This window comes from Acanthochromis polyacanthus, chromosome 8 (genome assembly GCF_021347895.1).
Source record: "Acanthochromis polyacanthus isolate Apoly-LR-REF ecotype Palm Island chromosome 8, KAUST_Apoly_ChrSc, whole genome shotgun sequence".
NCBI classification, from domain to species: domain Eukaryota; kingdom Metazoa; phylum Chordata; class Actinopteri; family Pomacentridae; genus Acanthochromis; species Acanthochromis polyacanthus.
Window position 1 is genome coordinate 18,698,416 of NC_067120.1, and position 16,962 is coordinate 18,715,377.

Here is a 16,962-nt window from a genome sequence, read left to right on the forward strand (position 1 = left end):
TGGATTTCCACATCTGCAAAGCTAGAAAATCACACATCAGAATTTTACCTTGAAATTATGAAAATAGCTGCAGATTACCAGTACTCTTTACTTCATTGTGTTAACTTGATCATTTGAATCAGTTTTTTAGACTTGTATTACTGATACGAAACATAATCAACACATAAATTAAAATGTGTTCGCAAAGAGTTCACTGGTTCTTCAAGGAAAATTTCAATGATAACCATATAGTTCAGTAATATGATTAATGGGTCATTGTGTAACAGCGTGGGAGGTTCTGAATACAGGTCTTGGACTGAAATATTGCTGCTGCTTTCCTCCGGTTTTATAAGGAGTTGTTTCATAGCTTGTTAGCTTACCAGCGGCTAACTGGCTGGCAAACAATAGTTCAACGCCAACCTCCAATCAGTGATCCGGTGTCCGGACCGCGTTAGCTGGCGGAACGTTCATAATACTGATGTGGGACTGTTGTAGCTAGCGTATTCATAGTAGGATAACAGCAGGATGTTGGAGAAATAAAACTTACCATTATCAGGATCGCTGGTCTGCATGGCAGACTCTTAGCGCATCGCACTGCTTGAATGTCTGTGTATTTCAGGCCGATTTCAAAATAAAACTCAATAAAATTCTCGTCCGGGTGAGTGTCCTTCATTGTCGCTTCGCCATACGGACATGTCCCTTCCGGGGCTCGGTAGGAAAAAAGATTTGATATATATATAATGAAAGTTGATATATATATATATATAATGAAAGTCGATATATATATATAATGAAAGTTGATATATATATATAATGAAAGTTGATATATATATAATGAAAGTCGATATATATATAATGAAAGTTGATATATATATAATGAAAGTCGATATATATATAATGAAACTTGATATATATATAATGAAAGTTGATATATATATAATGAAAGTCGATATATATATATATATATATATATATATATATATCAAGTTTCATTATATATATATCAAGTTTCATTATATATATATCAAGTTTCATTATATATATATCGACTTTCATTATATATATATATCAAGTTTCATTATATATATATCGACTTTCATTATATATATATCAAGTTTCATTATATATATATCAAGTTTCGTTATATATATATCGACTTTCATTATATATATATCAAGTTTCATTATATATATATCAAGTTTCATTATATATATAATTTCCTAAACGGCATGCCATACATGCCGTTTAGGAAATTATATATATAATGAAAGTTGATATATATATAATGAAATTTGATATATATATAATGAACGTCGATATATATATAACGAAACTTGATATATATATAATGAAAGTTGATATATATATAATGAAAGTCGATATATATATAATGAAACTTGATATATATATATAATGAAAGTTGATATATATATATATATATATCAACTTTCATTATATATATATCGACTTTCATTATATATATATCAACTTTCATTATATATATATCGACTTTCATTATATATATCGACTTTCATTATATATATATCGACTTTCATTATATATATATCAACTTTCATTATATATATATCGACTTTCATTATATATATATCAACTTTCATTATATATATATCAACTTTCATTATATATATATCGACTTTCATTATATATATATCAACTTTCATTATATATATATCGACTTTCATTATATATATATCAACTTTCATTATATATATATCGACTTTCATTATATATATATCAACTTTCATTATATATATATCAAGTTTCATTATATATATATCGACTTTCATTATATATATATATATATCAACTTTCATTATATATATATCAAATCTTTTTTTCCTACCGAGCCCCGGAAGGGACATGTCCGTATGGCGAAGCGACAATGAAGGACACTCACCCGGACGAGAATTTTATTGAGTTTTATTTGAAATCGGCCTGAAATACACAGACATTCAAGCAGTGCGATGCGCTAAGAGTCTGCCATGCAGACCAGCGATCCTGATAATGGTAAGTTTTATTTCTCCAACATCCTGCTGTTATCCTACTATGAATACGCTAGCTGCAACAGTCCCACATCAGTATTATGAACGTTCCGCCAGCTAACGCGGTCCGGACACCGGATCACTGATTAGAGGTTGGCGTTGAACTATTGTTTGCCAGCCAGTTAGCCGCTGGTAAGCTAACAAGCTATGAAACAACTCCTTATAAAACCGGAGGAAAGCAGCAGCAATATTTCAGTCCAAGACCTGTATTCAGAACCTCCCACGCTGTTACACAATGACCCATTATTCATATTACTGAACTATATGGTTATCATTGAAATTTTCCTTGAAGAACCAGTGAACTCTTTGCGAACACATTTTAATTTATGTGTTGATTATGTTTCGTATCAGTAATACAAGTCTAAAAAACTGATTCAAATGATCAAGTTAACACAATGAAGTAAAGAGTACTGGTAATCTGCAGCTATTTTCATAATTTCAAGGTAAAATTCTGATGTGTGATTTTCTAGCTTTGCAGATGTGGAAATCCAATGCACTGATTTCTTATACACAGATGCTTTTGGTGTTTTTTGTTGTAAAATAAAACAAGGCATTTATCACTGTTGGAAATTATTACAGGTATTATTTGTAACACTTTCTAACATTGTATGGACAAAGCAATAAATCAGTTAATGGATAAAATCATTTGTATTACAGATGCTATCAACAGCATGTCTTGTTCATTTTATTTAGTTGTCGGCCTTGGATGATGAGGTCCAGTTACCAGGAGCACTAGTCTGCAGCTTACTGGTCCGTCCTGCAGCTCCTCCACGCCGTCCTCCTCTCTACAGACCAAATCAAGTAAGATCTGTTTAGACTATGCAGACATCAACATGATCAGTATGTTATCTTTTGACCCATCCTAAAATCACAAAATAGAACATTTACTTTAAGTTAACTGTGTTTATGAAAATAGAAAATAATTACTGACAACTAGTACTTTTTGGTGCTTTTATGCAGGAAAAGGGAACCAGGAAGCTGCTTTGGATCCTCTGCAGTATCTGGAGAGGTCAGAGGAACGGTTCTTGGAACAGATCGGAAGACACCAAGACGTGACCTCTGCCATGCTCCAGAACATCCAGAAGATGAATGAAAACCTTGGTTGCACTGATGGGACGCATGGCGTCGGTGCTGGAGCAACTGTCCCAGAATTAAACTGCATTGTTGACTATTGGCTTTTCTAGAAAATAAATCTTTTTTAGTACTTCACCTGTTTTGTATTTTACTCATGCACTTTGGGTGAATAAACAGAAATTTGTGATGAGAGATGCAAATTTTGTCTATAATCTACAGAGACTTTATTCAGTGTTCAGTGCACACTTTTGTTACACACATTTTGACAGATAAGCAGTTGTGCTTTTCAAGCAGATTTTAGTCAGAAACATCAGTAGCATATGTTGTTGTTTTTTACTGTTACACCAATCTAGGTAGATAAACTGCACTACTGCAGCAGACATATTATTGAAATGTGCTTCTATTATGTGTCTACATACACTGCTCACAAATAGTTATTCAACTTTTGGGTGAAATTGATGGAAATATAAAAAGTGCATGCTTTAGTGATATATCATAAAAATAGGGTATTTAACTAGAAACATGCAATAGTGATTTCCTCATCTCAAAAAAATTTATTGAATCAAAAGCTAACAACAGTGGAGGGTATGTCACAATAAAAATGTCTCAGTTTGGACAGAACAGCAGCCTTCAGCTGAAATCCAGTACAATTGTGTCCCACCAGTGGCGTGATCATGGATGTGTCCAGGCAGCAGCTGACCTCTGCCTCGTAATTAGCCTTAAGACCAGCTATAAAGATAAACATAGATATTATCATTATCATCAACATATGATGCATGTGTTTAACCTTTAAGCTATGTAGGGATGCAAATGTAGTCGAAGCTAAGTAGCTAAGCTAATGCTAACACGTTCAGTGTTCAGAATCAAAACATCTCTAAAAATTACCTGTTTTCTCAAACGTAGTCGCCGTTCCCTGTGACAACCATGAAGACAGATAATCACAGAAGAGCTCATCTGAAGAGCAAATGTCCAATAAGGTTCCTGTTTTGTTTGCCATGTCCTTCCAGGGCTCAGTAGGAAAAAGTCTGAATATATGGAATGAAACTTTGAATAGATGGAATGAAAATCTGAACATTCTATATTCCGACTTTCATTATATATATATATCTCAACTTTCATTATATATATATCAAGTTTCATTATATATATATCAAGTTTCATTATATATATATCAAGTTCATTATATATATATCGACTTTCATTATATATATATCAAGTTTCATTATATATATATCAAGTTTCATTATATATATATCGACTTTCATTATATATATATCAAGTTTCATTATATATATATATCAAGTTTCATTATATATATATCGACTTTCATTATATATATATCAAGTTTCATTATATATATATCAAGTTTCATTATATATATATCGACTTTCATTATATATATATCAAGTTTCATTATATATATATCGACTTTCATTATATATATATATCAAGTTTCATTATATATATATCGACTTTCATTATATATATATCAACTTTCATTATATATATATCAAGTTTCATTATATATATATCGACTTTCATTATATATATAATTTCCTAAACGGCATGCCATAATATATATCAAGTTTCATTATATATATATCGACTTTCATTATATATACATCGACTTTCATTATATATATAATTTCCTAAACGTCACGCCATATATATATATATATATATATATATATTCAGATTTGGGAAACATTATTCCATGTCATGTTGTCTATGACTCTGGGAAGTAGCTTTGGGCATGAATATCTTTTCAGAGTTAAAATAAATGAACACACCCTGCTCACCATTTTCTCTCTAGCTGGAGGTTCTTTAGTCCAAACATCTTCAGTTTCAGATAAACATGGTGTAAATGTAAAATACACTGTAATTAGTGGAAAATCAAGTCAGCATGTATGCAAATACAAAACACCTTTATTGGCACAGAAAGTTGCTTTATAAAACAATTGTTCAGACGCAGAGAACAGGAAATGAGAATTCAGATTGTAAAATGTTAAAATGTCACGAGAGAAATAAAGATGAGTTCCATTTCAGTCTCTTGTAACAGCAATGAAATGCAGGTCTTTTTTTCGTTTCAGCATGTAAGTATAAAGATGGAAAATGATAGAAAAGCTACAAGCCTCACACACACAATGTGACATTTACCCTCCGTAACGGCCATATGAATGTTGCATAGCACTGATTTGTTCACCAATGATGCTGTATACAATAATGAGAATAAGACAAATGAGGCCAATCAGGACGGTGGCGGCGATGTTGAGGGAACGAGCAGTGGAACCGTAGTGTTGGGCCCCTTGCAGATCTCCAACCATCTTCCGGTCTCTGGCCTGGAACGACCAGAGAACACGAGTTTTAGAAGTAGATTGATAATTATCTTCAACCTCAAGGAAACTGAACACTGCCACTGAAAACATACAGCCTCTGTCTCAGAATCATTTCATTAGTCTGTACACTGTTATGTCTAAAAACATGTAACATGTTAAATTACAATATTTCTCATTGCTCACCTATCTTTCTTCTGAATGGTGCTCATCATGGCCTTCAGGATTTGTTTACTTGTTAGCAAAACTGTTGGAAAAGTCTTCTGCTGGAAGAGCTATCTTTTCCCACTAACTCTATCCTATCACTGCAAGAACTGATATTTTAGTTTTTAAAAAATTGCAACAAAGAAAAGTTTATGCATAATTAAGTGGAAGGGATTATATTGTAAGGTGTTCCTCTTTTTTTCCCTTTTTTATGTGCAATAAGAGAAGTTTGGCACATGAGAGATGAAACTTCCAAGACAATCCCAATTTTATTTATTTGTATTATTTTCTAAAGTGTACACTAATGCTGAAAGTGAACATTTTTTGTTTCCAACATTATTTGATATGTATACTTTTATAGTTTTGATGTCTTCAGTATTAATCTACAATGTATTCAAAAATTCAGTCAAAAAAAACATTGAATCAGAAGCTGTGTCCAAACTTTTGACTGGTAGCATGAACTCACCTTGACGGAGTGGATGAGAGCTGCCAGTCCGAGGCAACAAGGGTTCATGTGGATAAAGCTGAAGATGGACCAGATGATGTGGTCCTTTGGGGGATCCGCGATGATGTTCACAGTGGTGTGCTGAACCATTCCAGGGCCTTCAGGCTGTCCATACGGCACCCCCTGCAGTGGAACCGAAGCACTCGGGTAACCTTGAGGATTCATCGCTCTGAGCTCAGCTGCGGTTTGAAGTGGAGTATGCAGAAATCTGTTGAAGAAGTGACATGTTCCTGCAAGTCTGGATTCCTGTTTGAGGGTGTTGGGCTGGGCAGAAGAACCAGTTGTACATAACCAATTGTAACACACTTGCATTTGCGGTGTCTGGTTAAAAAAAAAAAAAAAAAAAAAGCATTTATAATGCAGGAAGTTTTGCAAGAGAAAATTCACTGAACTGTCACATTTCTTGCAGTAAATCTGCAAAAGAAGTTACAGTCTGATGAGAAGTTATTCACTGAACAGGATCCTCAGAAGTATAACTGGATCAGCGTGGAACCAACGGCAGAAATTAACACATTTTAGTGAACTGTAAAGCCCAGCACCAGTGAGCAAGAGGCTCCCTCATAAAGGATCACATTTGTTGTGGTGCCATTTGAACTAACTTCACATTGAGATAAAATCTGTAAAATATACTCAATTGAAATTACTGTGCAACACAATGAAAATGTGGAAAACACTGTCAGTATGTATATAACCATGAAACAGAACAAAGATACTGTTAAGAAACATGGATTTCATTACATAGTCAGCCATTCATATTTGACAGCAGTTAAGGAAATGCTGATTAGCTCCATTTCAGAGTGTTATAAGACAAAAATAACATCTTTTGCTGAAGGACATGTTAAAGTACATTTTGTCCATTCACACTAGTCAGCCTTTATCTGTAATTGCAGTATCTGTAGCTGTTCTCATGAATCACAAACATGACTGAGGAAACAAACTGAACAACACAGCACCGTGAACACAATGTTGAGGAAGTGGACAGTGGATGTTACAGGATTTCATCACTCACATTCATCAGCTTGTGGCACACAGAACATAGTAAACCTCCTCAAGAAATTCCCTCAAACACAAACTAAAAAATGTGCTGGACACTATTTTTCCCTGTGTCCCTGGTGGAAACATGATCTTACTGCTTCATTGGAATCACAATCATCAATGAGTGATTTAGTTCAGCTCATGGCAACCACAAGATGTTCATTCCTAAATGTGTTCAAAGCCCAACTACCTGAAGTTAATTCCTCACTTACACACAAATGTGATTCAGTTTTGAGTCTTTTATTTGTACATATGTGCTGTGTGCCACCTGTCTTTGTTATCTCAGTCAGTTCAGCTCAGAAATCTTTCTTCCAGGATTATTTATATATGTATTCAGATTTGGGAAACATTCCGTGTCATGTTGTCTATGAGGGCTGCACAGTGGAATATTGCTTAGCACTTTTGCCTTGCAGCAAGAAGATCCCCGGTTCAAATCCCGGCCTGAGCCTGGGATCTTTCTGCATGGAGTTTGCATGTTCTCCCTGTGCATGCGTGGGTTTTCTCCGGGTACTCTGGCTTCCTCCCACAGTCCAAAAATATGCTGAGGTTAATTGATTACTCTAAATTGCCCGTGAGTGTGATTGTTTGTCTGTATATGTAGCCCTGTGACAGACTGGCGACCTGTCCAGGGTGTCCCCTGCCTTCGCCCGAGTCAGCTGGGATAAGACTCCAGCACCCCTGCGACCCTAGTGAGGATAAAGCGGTGTATAGAGAATGGATGGATGTTGTCTATGACTCTGGGAAGTAGCTTTGGACATGAATATGTTTTCAGAATTAAAATAAATGAACACACCCTGCTCACCGTTTCCTCTCTAGCTGGAGGTTCTTTAGTCTGATCATTATGAGTTTCCGATAAACACTGTGTAAATGTAAAATACACTGTCATTTGTGGAAAATCGTTCCAACATGTATGCAACTACAAACAGCTTTATTGGCACAGAAAGTTGTTTAATAAAACAATTGCTCAGGTGCAGAGGACAGGAAATGAGAATTCAGATTGTAAAATGTTAAAATGTCACTAGATTAATATACATTTCAGTCTCTTGTAACACCAATGAAATGCAGCTCTTTTTTTGGTTTCAGCATGTAAGTATAAAGATGTAAAATGATAGAAACGTTACAAGCCTCACACAATGTGACGTTTACTGTCCGTAACGGCCATATGAATTGTGCATAGCACTGATTCGTCCAGCAATGATGCTGTATACAATAATGACAATAAGACAAATGAGGCCAATCAAGACGGTGGCGGCGATGTTGAGGTTGCGGGCAGTGGAACCGTAGTGTTGGGCCCCTTGCAGATCTCCAACCATCTTCCGGTCTCTGGCCTGGAACGACCAGAGAACACTGGTTTTAGAAGTAGATAGATAATTATCTTCAACCTCAAGGAAACTGAACACTGCCCCTGAAAACATACAGCCTCTGTCTCATAATCATTTCATTAGTCTGTACCAGTGGCGGCTGGTGAATTTTTCTCTTGGGGGGGCCCACTTAATTTACCAAACCAAATAGCAGAGTCGGCAACACCGGAATACAAGAATTGATGTAAATTATGTTCACAGCCATTTGATGTGCTATTACTATGCACCACTACGAGGGTACACCTAAGCACTACTGCTGAGTCAAACAGACAATTAAATGCACGTAAATGTTACCAGCTAGTGAATTTGAATTTATCCCCCCAGTGTTTGATATGATTTGCTCCAGATAAGGTGTCATTGGTACACACAAACCCTTAAAATCTCCTTTTCTATAATTAAACAAATTAAGAATGTATAAATATGCAAATCTATTTTTTTACTTCAAAAGTAAAAAAAAAAGAAACAATTCATTTTTCCAGCTTCCAAGAGTGCCAAGTGCTTCTTCTGTCCAGCAAAATCTTTGGAACAACATATTTATATTGACATACTCAAATAAACAAAAACAAATCCATACCTGTGAAACCAACAAACATTGGACATTTTGTTTAAAAAAAACTTAACTATAAGGCAGAAAGCAGACAGTGCTTCTATGAGCTAACTTTTACATTAACAACCTTACATGACAATGAGAAAACAGCAAATCTGCATATTTAAGATCAAAGCAATAAAAATGTGTCACTTTGCCTGAAAAAAAAAATACTGAAACCATTAGGCATTATACTATGTATAACTGTGCATGTGACAAATAAAACCTATCTTATCTTATCTTAGGCTTAGAGGCCAAAGTGCTTCTGTCAACTAACATTAAATATTTCCAATGAAAATAAAGAAAAACAGTAATTCTTCAGATTTCAGAACATATGAAAATCAACAGGCTTTCAGTCTAAAGTGCCACTTGTGTCAACTAACATTTCTATTTACATTATTAAATGACAAAAAAGTAAATCCTCACATTTTAGAGAGCCAGCACCTCTACATCTGTGTTATTTTTTGTATGCAAGTTTTGCTCTTCTGTCTTTGAGAAATACAAAATTTCTCAATGATTCTATGGTTAAAATCTGGGGTCTCCCTGACAAGTTTCTTTTCCATAGAGAGCATGGCCAGTGCATTAAGACGATCCTGCGACATCATGTTCCTGAGGAAGGTCTTGATTCTTTTTAGTGTTGAGAAGCACCTCCAGGGCCCGTGCGGGGCTGAGCGTGCGTGTGTGTGACGCATGTGGGCCTGCGTGCCTGCGTGCCTGCGTGCCTGTACAGGGCTGATGAATGGTTGGACCACAGACTATATAGTGGACGTGGCATCTGGCTCCAGAATTGAAGCCCACCCGGAAGTGTCAAAAACTTGCAATATCACGCCGTCCGCTAGGGTTGGCTCCAAAAAGCTTTTGCTCAATAGACCCCAATTCATTTTTGGAAAAAATAAAATTTGATAGACTGATGTTCTACAGCTCAGGATTTTTTTCCCGTTAGTTTTCATGGTCAAAATGAGAGATCAGGTGGCCGATCTTAAAATAAATCAATACTGAATTTTAAATAAATCGTTAAAGTTGGCGGAGCCAGGGGGCGTGGCTATACTTGATAGACAGCAACAGAAGCCTCTGCGGTAAAATGTGGGCGGGATAAGAGAGTCCTCAGCCAATCCTGCCCCTAGTTGCTCTCCGGTCCAGTCTGTTTGATGGCGCTTTTTACGTCACTGGCTCCAAAAAAATCCAAAATGGCGAACAGGAAGTACGAAAATCCGGGCTTCATTTTCTCGGCGTTGAAACCAACGGGTGACGTCACGGTTAGTTTACGCCTGGGTTGGACGCTCATCCTATTCGGCTGCATATGGATAAATAAACAAAATTTTTTTTTTTTTTTTTTGCCTTTTTTATTGTGATAGTCGCAGTGAAGAGTGACAGGAAATGGGGGGAAGACATGCAGCAAATGGCCGCAGGCAGGAATCAAACCCGGGCCACTGCGTCGGAGACCAGCCCCTGTACATGGGTCGCCTGCTTAACCCGATGAGCTATACGGGCATCAGGCGCCTAGTAAACAAAATTATTTAATAAATACCAGCACACCGGCCCACATGTGGACCGGCCCTTCGGTCAAACGATCGAATGAAATAACGTTCAGTCCACCCCTGATCACCTCTCAGATTCAACTGTCGTCATTGGAGTCGTGATGAGGATCTTCAGGAGAGACACAGTCTCTGAGAAGGTGTCCTGAAGATTGTTGCTCATGAAGAGCTGGTACAGAGCCACAACACCATTGCAACTCCTGAACTCTGTGTTCAGCAGGGCGCTGTCAGCCTGCACCCTGCTGTCTCCTGTCTCTTGTATTGAAGAGGAACGAACTGCGCATGTCAAAGTGATAACGAGAGTCAATGGGGAAAGATGAGTGCGCCCCGGCCATATACCTATGTCCACTATTAGTAATTGTAGACAACGTCGGGCGTTTGTAATCTGACTTTTTATTACAAATCATACATTTTAGTAACTCTCTACAGGCTCTATTATCCATGTTGCTTGTTAAAAACATAGGATATACATGTAAATGTAATTTGAAAAACGTTTCATTAAAGGAAGGGCTGTGACTCTACATGATGTGACAGTGGGGGCGACGTCCTAGCGCCCTCTATTGACCAGCCGCCCCTGGTCTGTACACTGTTATGTCTAAAAACATGTAAAATGTTCAATTACAATATTTCTCATTGCTCACCTATCTTTCTTCTGAATAGTGCTTATCATGGCCTTCAGGATTTCTTTACTTGTTAGCAAAACTGTTGGAAAAACCTTCTGCTGGAAGAGCTATCTTTTCCCACTAACTCTATCCTATCAGTGCAAGAACTGATATTTTAGTTTTTAAAAAATTGCAACAAAGAGGAGTTTATGGATAATTAAGTGACATGGATTATATTGTAGGCTCCAGCACCCCCACGACCCTAGTGAGGATAAAGTGGTGTATAGAGAATGGATGGAGAGAATGGATGGATTATATTGTAAGGTGTTCCTCTTTTTCTTTCCTTTTTAATGTGCAATAAGAGAAGTTTGGCACATGAGAGATGAAACTGCCAAGACAATCCCAACTTTATTTATTTTTATTATTTTCTAAATTGTACACTAATGCTGAAAGTGATCATTTTTTTGTTTCCAACATTATTTGATATGTATGCTTTTATAGTTTTGATGTCTTCAGTATTAATCTACAGTCTATAAAAAAATTCGGTCAAAAAACCATTGAATCAGAAGCTGTGTCCAAACTTTTGACCGATAGTGTAAACTCACCTTGACGGAGTGGATGAGAGCTGCCAGTCCGAGGCAACAAGGGTTCAGGTAGACTAAGCTGAAGATGGACCAGATGATGTGGTCCTTTGGGGGCTCTGCGATGATGTTCACAGTGGTGTGCTGAACCATTCCAGGGCCTTCAGGCTGTCCATACGGCACCCCCTGCAGTGGAACAGAAGCACTCGAGTAACCTTGAGGATTCATCGCTCTGAGCTCAGCTGTAGTTCAAAATAGAGTGTGCAGAAATCTGTTGAAGAATGATGTGTGACTGCAAGTGTTGATTCCCTTTTAAGGGTGTTGGGCTGGGCAGAAGAACCAGTTGCGCAAAAGCAATTGTAACACACTTGTGGTGTCTTTGGTAAAAACAAACAAACAAAAAAAGCATTTGTAATACAGGAAGTCTTGCAAGATAAAATTCATTTAACTGTCAAATTTCTTGCGGTAAACCTGCAAAAGAAGTAGCAGTCTGATGGGAAGTCATTGTCTGAACAGGATCCTCAGAAGTATAACTGGATCAGCGTGGAACCAACGGCAGAAATTAACACATTTTAGTGAACTGTAAAGCCCAGCACCAGTGAGCAAGAGGCTCCCCCATGAAGGATCACGTCTGTTGTGGTGCCATTTGAACAAACTCCACATTGAGATAAAATCTGTAAAATATACACAATTTAAATTACTGTGCAACACAATAACAATGTGGAAAACACTATCAGTATGTACACACGTGGACAAAATTGTTGGTACCCCTCAGTTAAAGAAGGAAAAACCCACAATTCTCACTGAAATCACTTGAAACTCACAAAAGTAACAATAAATAAAAATTTATTGAAAATTAAATAATCAAAATCAGCCATCACTTTTGAATTGTTGATTAACATAATTATTTAAAAAAACAAACTAATGAAATAGGGCTGGACAAAAATGATGGTACCCATAACTTAATATTTTGTTGCACAACCTTTTGAGGCAATCACTGCAATTAAACGATTTCTGTATTTGTCAGTGAGCGTTCTGCAGCTGTCAACAGGTATTTTGGCCCACTCCTCATGAGCAAACAGCTCCAGTTGTCTCAGGTTTGATGGGTGTCTTCTCCAAATGGCATGTTTCTGCTCCTTCCACATATGTTCAATGGGATTCAGATCTGGGCTCATAGAAGGCCACTTTAGAATAGTCCAACGCTTTTCTCTCAGCCATTCTTGGGTGTTTTTGGCTGTGTGTTTTGGATCGTTGTCCTGTTGGAAGACCCATGACCTGCGACTGAGACCAAGCTTTCTGACACTAGGCAGCACATTTCTCTCCAGAATGCCTTGATAGTCTTCAGATTTCATCGTACCTTGCACACTTTCAAGACACCCTGTGCCAGATGCAGCAAAGCAGCCCCAAAACATTACTGAGCCTCCTCCATGTTTCACCGTAGGGACAGTGTTCTTTTCTTCGTATGCTTGGTTTTTGAGTCTACGAACATAGAGTTGATGTGCCTTACCAAAAAGCTCCAGTTTGGTCTCATCTGTCCAAAGGACATTCTCCCAGAAGCTTTGTGGCTTGTCAACATGCATTTTTGCAAATTCCAGTCTGGCTTTTTTATGAGTTTTTTTCAGCAGTGGTGTCCTCCTTGGTCGTCTCCCATGAAGTCCACTTTGGCTCAAACAACGACGAATGGTGCGATCTGACACTGATGTACCTTGGCCTTGGAGTTCACCTTTAATTTCTTTGGAGGTTGCTCTGGGCTCTTTGGATACAATTCCAACGATCCGTCTCTTCAATTTGTCATCAATTTTCCTCTTGCGGCCACGTCCAGGGAGGTTGGCTACTGTCCCGTGGGTCTTGAACTTCTGAATAATATGAGCCACTGTTGTCACAGGAACTTCAAGCTGTTTAGAGATGGTCTTATAGCCTTTACCTTTAAGATGTTTGTCTATAATTTTTTTTCGGATGTCCTGGGACAATTCTCTCCTTCGCTTTCTGTTGTCCATGTTCAGTGTGGTACACACCTTTTCACCTAACAGCAGGGTGACTACTTGTCTCCCTTTAAATAGGCAGACTGACTGATTATGAGTTTGGAAACACCTGTGATGTCAATTAAATGACACACCTGAGTTAATCATGTCACTCTGGTCAAATAGTTTTCAATCTTTTATAGAGGTACCATCATTTTTGTCCAGGCCTGTTTCATGAGTTTGTTTTTTTAAATAATTATGTTAATCAACAATTCAAAAGTAATGGCTGTTTTTGATTATTTAATTTTCAATAAATTTTTATTTATTGTTACTTTTGTGAGTTTCAAGTGATTTCAGTGAGAATTGTGGGTTTTTCCTTCTTTAACTGAGGGGTACCAACAATTTTGTCCACGTGTGTATATAACCATGAAACCATGAACAATGACACTGTTAAGAAACATGGATTTCATTACAGAGTCAGTCATTCACATTTGACTACAGACAGCAGTTAAGGAAAGACAGATGAGTTTCTTACTCCATGTAGGTTTCCCAGAGACTATGGGTTGAGGTGGAAGTGGGAAGTAGATCTGAGGGGTCTGCTGCAAATTATGAGTGGCAAAAACTAAATTTGCTGGTGGATTCCATTAAAGTCCTAATAAATGATAATAAAGTGTGATACTAAAAGTTTGTGGTGCTAAAAATCTCAAAGTAAAGATATCAAGTTGGAAGTTGGAAGGAGGTAGATAAAAGTTGATCTTCCTTCATTTCTCTGGAGGCGACTCCATGGATTGTAGGGATGCTGGTTCAAGACCTGCTCTTCTAGTCGTCTTCCTTCTAGTCTCTGTAAAAAGTCACTCCATCCTCGCCAACTTCAACACCTCTTCATGACAACTTGTTCTGCCTCCGACCTGGTGGAAACTCGAGAAACTCGGGAAAATTCGTCGAGACTCAGATTTTCGAAAAACTCGTCGGGTGGGGGAAGGTGTGGTGGGCGGTGGGTGGGGGAGTAGAGGTGGGTGGCCGCCACCCACCTCCCCTCCCACTCTCCATCCCGACTCCACCCAGACTCTGCCTTGGCTCCACCCATGTGGTCACTTTATTAGGAACAGAAACTACAAGGACAAAGGGACGACAAAATTATTTTTGCTTGTTACATCTGTAGCTCAGTGAGTTAAGTGTTTGTCTATGGAGCTGCAGGTTGCTGCTTCAAGACCAGACCCTTCTTAAATTTTTTTGAAAATAACCAAAGAAAAACACCACTGGCAGATCTTGAACCTTTGACCTTCCACTGGGTAGTCTCTCTTCTTATCCACTGAACTACTCACTCAGAAACTATTTTTTCTATTTTTGCGCATTTATCATCTATTTTTTGCTGTTTTTGTTTTTTTTTTAACTCGTGTCTCGACTCGACAGTTTTTCTTAGGGGGCTGGACTTCATCCTTTGTGCTGGAGGGTTGAACCCTCAGTTCCAAGACTTTCCAAAGCCTCCAGACCTCCCGAGTCCTCAGGACCTGAGCTTTTACACAGTCTGAGGGCTGAAATTTTCTAAGTCCCACAGTCGATCTCTGTTGGTTTGGAGTGCAGAAATTTAAGAAGTTCCTGAGTAGTTCTCTGTTGGTTTGAACTTTCTGGTTAACAGAAGCCTTAAAACTTGTGACCATGAGTCTTTACTTCACATTTAGAACACAAATATGAGTTCTTCTCAGACCTTCACCTGTGGGTTCTTTAGAAATCCTGAACAAACTTTGATTCTCTTCACTGAACAGTAAAGTTTGTGGAGATCAGAAGGTAAAACCACAAACAGGAGAGGAGAATGCTGTGACTCTCGCGAGACTGCCAGTGAGATTTCGGAATACAACATGGCGGCGCCCTGCTGCTGAAATAGAATTCACTAGTCTTAGCTCTTTCTCTAAACAAAATTAAATTTAATCACCGCATTACTTGCATTCAATTATTGATATTTCCTTACTCGAACTGCGGATTTGGAGCACCACCCACCGTGGAGGACCTCGAGCGATTTATCGACGGATATTTTTACAACTGCGTCATGGAAGACCCGAACCGCGACAATCCGTCTAAAAAGAGGAAAAACGATTCCTCGACTGATACGGACGACCTAGCTACAACGGACGTCCCGGTTGATGTCCTGGAGTCTATAAATAAAAAGCTAGATGTTCTCAGCGTCCTCCGCGACGAAATTCGAGACCTGAAGGTAAGTTTGGAGAACGCCTATCAACAGGTAAGTGAGCTTCAACTTGATAACGCGGAACTACGTTCCAACTTTTCTGCAGTTACAACCGAGTTGGAAACAATTAAAAGGGAGAATAAAGCGCTTAAAGAGACTGTACTGGATGTCCAATCCCGTAGTATGCGGGACAATTTAATATTTTCAGGAATCTCTGAAAGCACCACAGATAATCCGGAGGCAGAAATTAAGAAATTTATGACAACGGCTTTAAAAATTCCCCAGGAAACGGTGAATAATATTTCCTTTCACCGCGTTCACAGGCTTGGAGCCCGTAGAGGCAATAAATCCCGTCCTATTATCGCTAAATTCGAACATTTTAAACAGAAAGAATTAGTTAAAAGTAAAGGACGGGAGCTTAAAGGGACCTCTTTCGGAATGAACGATCAATTCCCGAGAGAGATCAACGAGCGGCGGAAGGTACTGTTTCCCATACTGAAATAGAGCAGACAGAAGGGTAAACGGTCTACTTTGGTTGTAGATAAACTTTATATCGACGGCCACCTGTACCGGGACCCCAATACCACTCCCTGGCTGTTCTGATCAGTATGGTGAAACGAAAGAGCTTTGTTTATTTATTATAAAATAATGCATATATTGTGTGTGTGTATGTATATATATATATATATATATATAGGTATGTATATATGTATATGTATTTAATCTCACTATGGCTACTTATAATAATGGCTCACTGTTTTATGTTTGACCCCCTTCTGTTTACCTTTTTGTCTACCTCCCCTCCCTCTGCTTCCCCTAACCACCTAAACTCACACCTCCCCTCTCCCCCCACACAAACTCCCTATGTAAATCTTTTGTGTGTTATATATGTCGAGGCACCAGTGTTCTTTGCTTTTTTGTGCTCACGTTTGACATGTTTTACAGTCTTGTTATCCAC

General features: G+C 37.9%; 1 protein-coding gene and 1 long non-coding RNA gene across 2 annotated transcripts in view; one reads left to right on the forward strand and one right to left on the reverse strand.

The window, feature by feature from the left end:
- The first annotated feature begins 1,775 nt into the window (after positions 1-1,775).
- LOC127535037 (uncharacterized) lies at positions 1,776-3,316 on the forward strand. The gene is made up of 3 exons (XR_007943669.1): positions 1,776-2,007; positions 2,736-2,843; positions 3,003-3,316. It is a non-coding gene; the product is annotated as an uncharacterized LOC127535037 (long non-coding RNA).
- A 1,706-nt stretch (positions 3,317-5,022) lies between these two features.
- LOC127535035 (dispanin subfamily A member 2b-like) overlaps positions 5,023-16,962 on the reverse strand; it is a 30,572-nt gene continuing 18,632 nt past the window's right edge. Inside the window, exon 2 of the mRNA XM_051951792.1 lies at positions 5,023-5,455. Coding sequence (XP_051807752.1) covers positions 5,270-5,455 — 186 coding nt within the window. The 3' untranslated portion in view covers positions 5,023-5,269. The remainder of the gene's footprint in view (positions 5,456-16,962) is intronic.